General features: G+C 37.0%; 1 protein-coding gene across 2 annotated transcripts in view; it reads left to right on the top strand.

Moving 5' to 3' along the window:
- Positions 1-2130, top strand: part of LOC106871714 (leucine-rich repeat-containing protein 61) — a 16475-nt gene that overhangs the window by 5317 nt on the left and 9028 nt on the right. For both annotated transcript variants that reach the window (XM_052973291.1, XM_014918325.2), the window contains exon 2: positions 710-796. In XM_052973291.1, the coding sequence (XP_052829251.1) occupies positions 710-796 (87 nt within the window). The remainder of the gene's footprint in view (positions 1-709; positions 797-2130) is intronic.

Below are 2130 nucleotides of genomic sequence, written 5' to 3'. Positions count from 1 at the left end.
TATATATATATATATATATATATGTAAAAGTGAGATGATAAAGGAACAAATGATTATTTTATGAACTTCATTAGCTTACAGCTGTTTCATCCTTTGCAATCCTCTCCAACTAAGCATCCCTAATCTTGCAGGCTTGTAAGGGCTGCATAAAAGCACCCAGTATACTCTGTAAAGAGGTTGGCGTTAGGAAGGGCATCCAGCCATAGAAGTCATGCCAAAAACTGACATGGAGCCTGAACAGCCCTTCAGTTGGTCAGCTCCTGTCAAACCGTCCAACCCATGCCAGCATGGAAAATGGATATTAAATGATGATAATGATGATATTAAATGTCCAATCGTTTTCTCTGTCATTCACTGAACATCCAACAGATTAGCTCTAATTCATTTATCCAATATAATTACTCTTTGTGGCCATGCTGGGGCACTGTCCTGAAATTATGTTTAAATAATCTGTTCTCTACTTCAGTAGTCCACTGAAAAAAAATTAACAAAAGGTCTCAATACATTTGGAATTGAATCCAGTATTCTACAGGGTGTCCACAAAGTCTGGGTACATGGGGGATTAACACATACTTTAAGAAATTTTTATTTCTTATATTTAATTGTTTATGTTATGATTTTATTTACTCCATGTACCCAGACCTTGTGGACACCCTGTAGTTTTAATAGTTATTGTTTATTGATCTCTGTGTTTTCTGTTTTCTTACAGGATCTAAAGTGACCAGTGGAATGCTGAGAGGAATCAGTGGAGATTTTGATCTGGAATCAATCATGATTTTAAATCTTGATGGTTTGCGTGAGTATACTGTATGGTCATTTGGGTGTACTTTTGTGTGTGTGTGTGTGCGTGTGTTTATGTAATGAATGTGTGGATTAGAGATGGTCTCTGCATTTCATGGAACCTGTCTCAAAGAACAGAAACTCTTCATAAAAACAAACGCATGTTGGAGGGAACCCCATAATCCTGCACCCAGACAACTTCTGCAGTATCAGTGGCATGATAAAATGCACCTATTCTATGCAAGGAAGTGCATCCTGCTGTAAAATCAATGCACCACACACACACACACACACAACAAAAAATGCATGATACATCTTCAAAGGCTGAATGTTTTCTTCTTGCTATACGTGTGCATATATGCATGCCAGATGATAAAAGACTGACTAATTTTGAGATGCTGTAATACCTGTCTAACCAACATGGAAAAGAAAAATGATGATGATGATAATTTGACAGACACACAGACATGCACACTTATGAGGTGGCTTAGGTTTATAGAAATCAGCCAACAAATTATTAACTGAGGCTTACTGATGTCTGCCAAAGAAAATAATAATCCATGAGGTACATGCAGAATAGCAAGAATCCAAGCAATAACAAATCTATTCCTTCTCTATATGTCCTTGCAGATTCAAACATGAATATCTGATAACTGTTTCATATATTGTGACCACACGCTGTCTGAATGGAGGCAATAGTTTCTGATGACATAAAACAACAGAACATAATTAACAGATATGTAATTGTGAAGGTGCATGGATCAGTGGTTAGAGCATTGAGTTCACAATCACAAGGTAGTGAGTTCAATTCCCAGACTGGGTTGTGTGTTGTATTCTTGAACAAGACACTTTATTTCATGTTGTTCCAGTTTTCTCAGCAATGAGTTGCAATGTCACTGGCGCCAAGCTGTATCGGCCTTTGCTGGTCCCTTGGCATGGAGAGGAGAGGCTGGTATGCATGGGCAATTGCTGGTCTTCCATAAACAACCTGGCCCAGACTTGTACTCTGAATGGTAACTTTCTAGGTGCAATTCCATGGTCATTCAAGACTTGAAGGGGTTCTTTAGATATGTAATTGTTTAGATTGTCACTGTTCTGTGAAAACCCCATGAACTTTTGAAAAATTTCACTAAGTATTTAAAAAAAAAAAAAAATATATAGACGATGAAGAATTATTAATTTGTCAAAAATTTGTTGCAATGGTAAAATATTTGGAACCATTCTTGTAGACTATGATAGATTTAAGTTGTGTTTCACTGAAATAATATATGTTTGCAAGAGCTTGACAGACTTCTTCAGCCAGCTGGTCATGCTACTTCAGGCTGATGATGAGCAAAAACTCAGAAACAT

Source organism: Octopus bimaculoides, chromosome 15 (assembly GCF_001194135.2).
Source record: "Octopus bimaculoides isolate UCB-OBI-ISO-001 chromosome 15, ASM119413v2, whole genome shotgun sequence".
NCBI lineage: Eukaryota > Metazoa > Mollusca > Cephalopoda > Octopoda > Octopodidae > Octopus > Octopus bimaculoides.
This window is presented reverse-complemented; position numbering and strand designations above follow the sequence as displayed.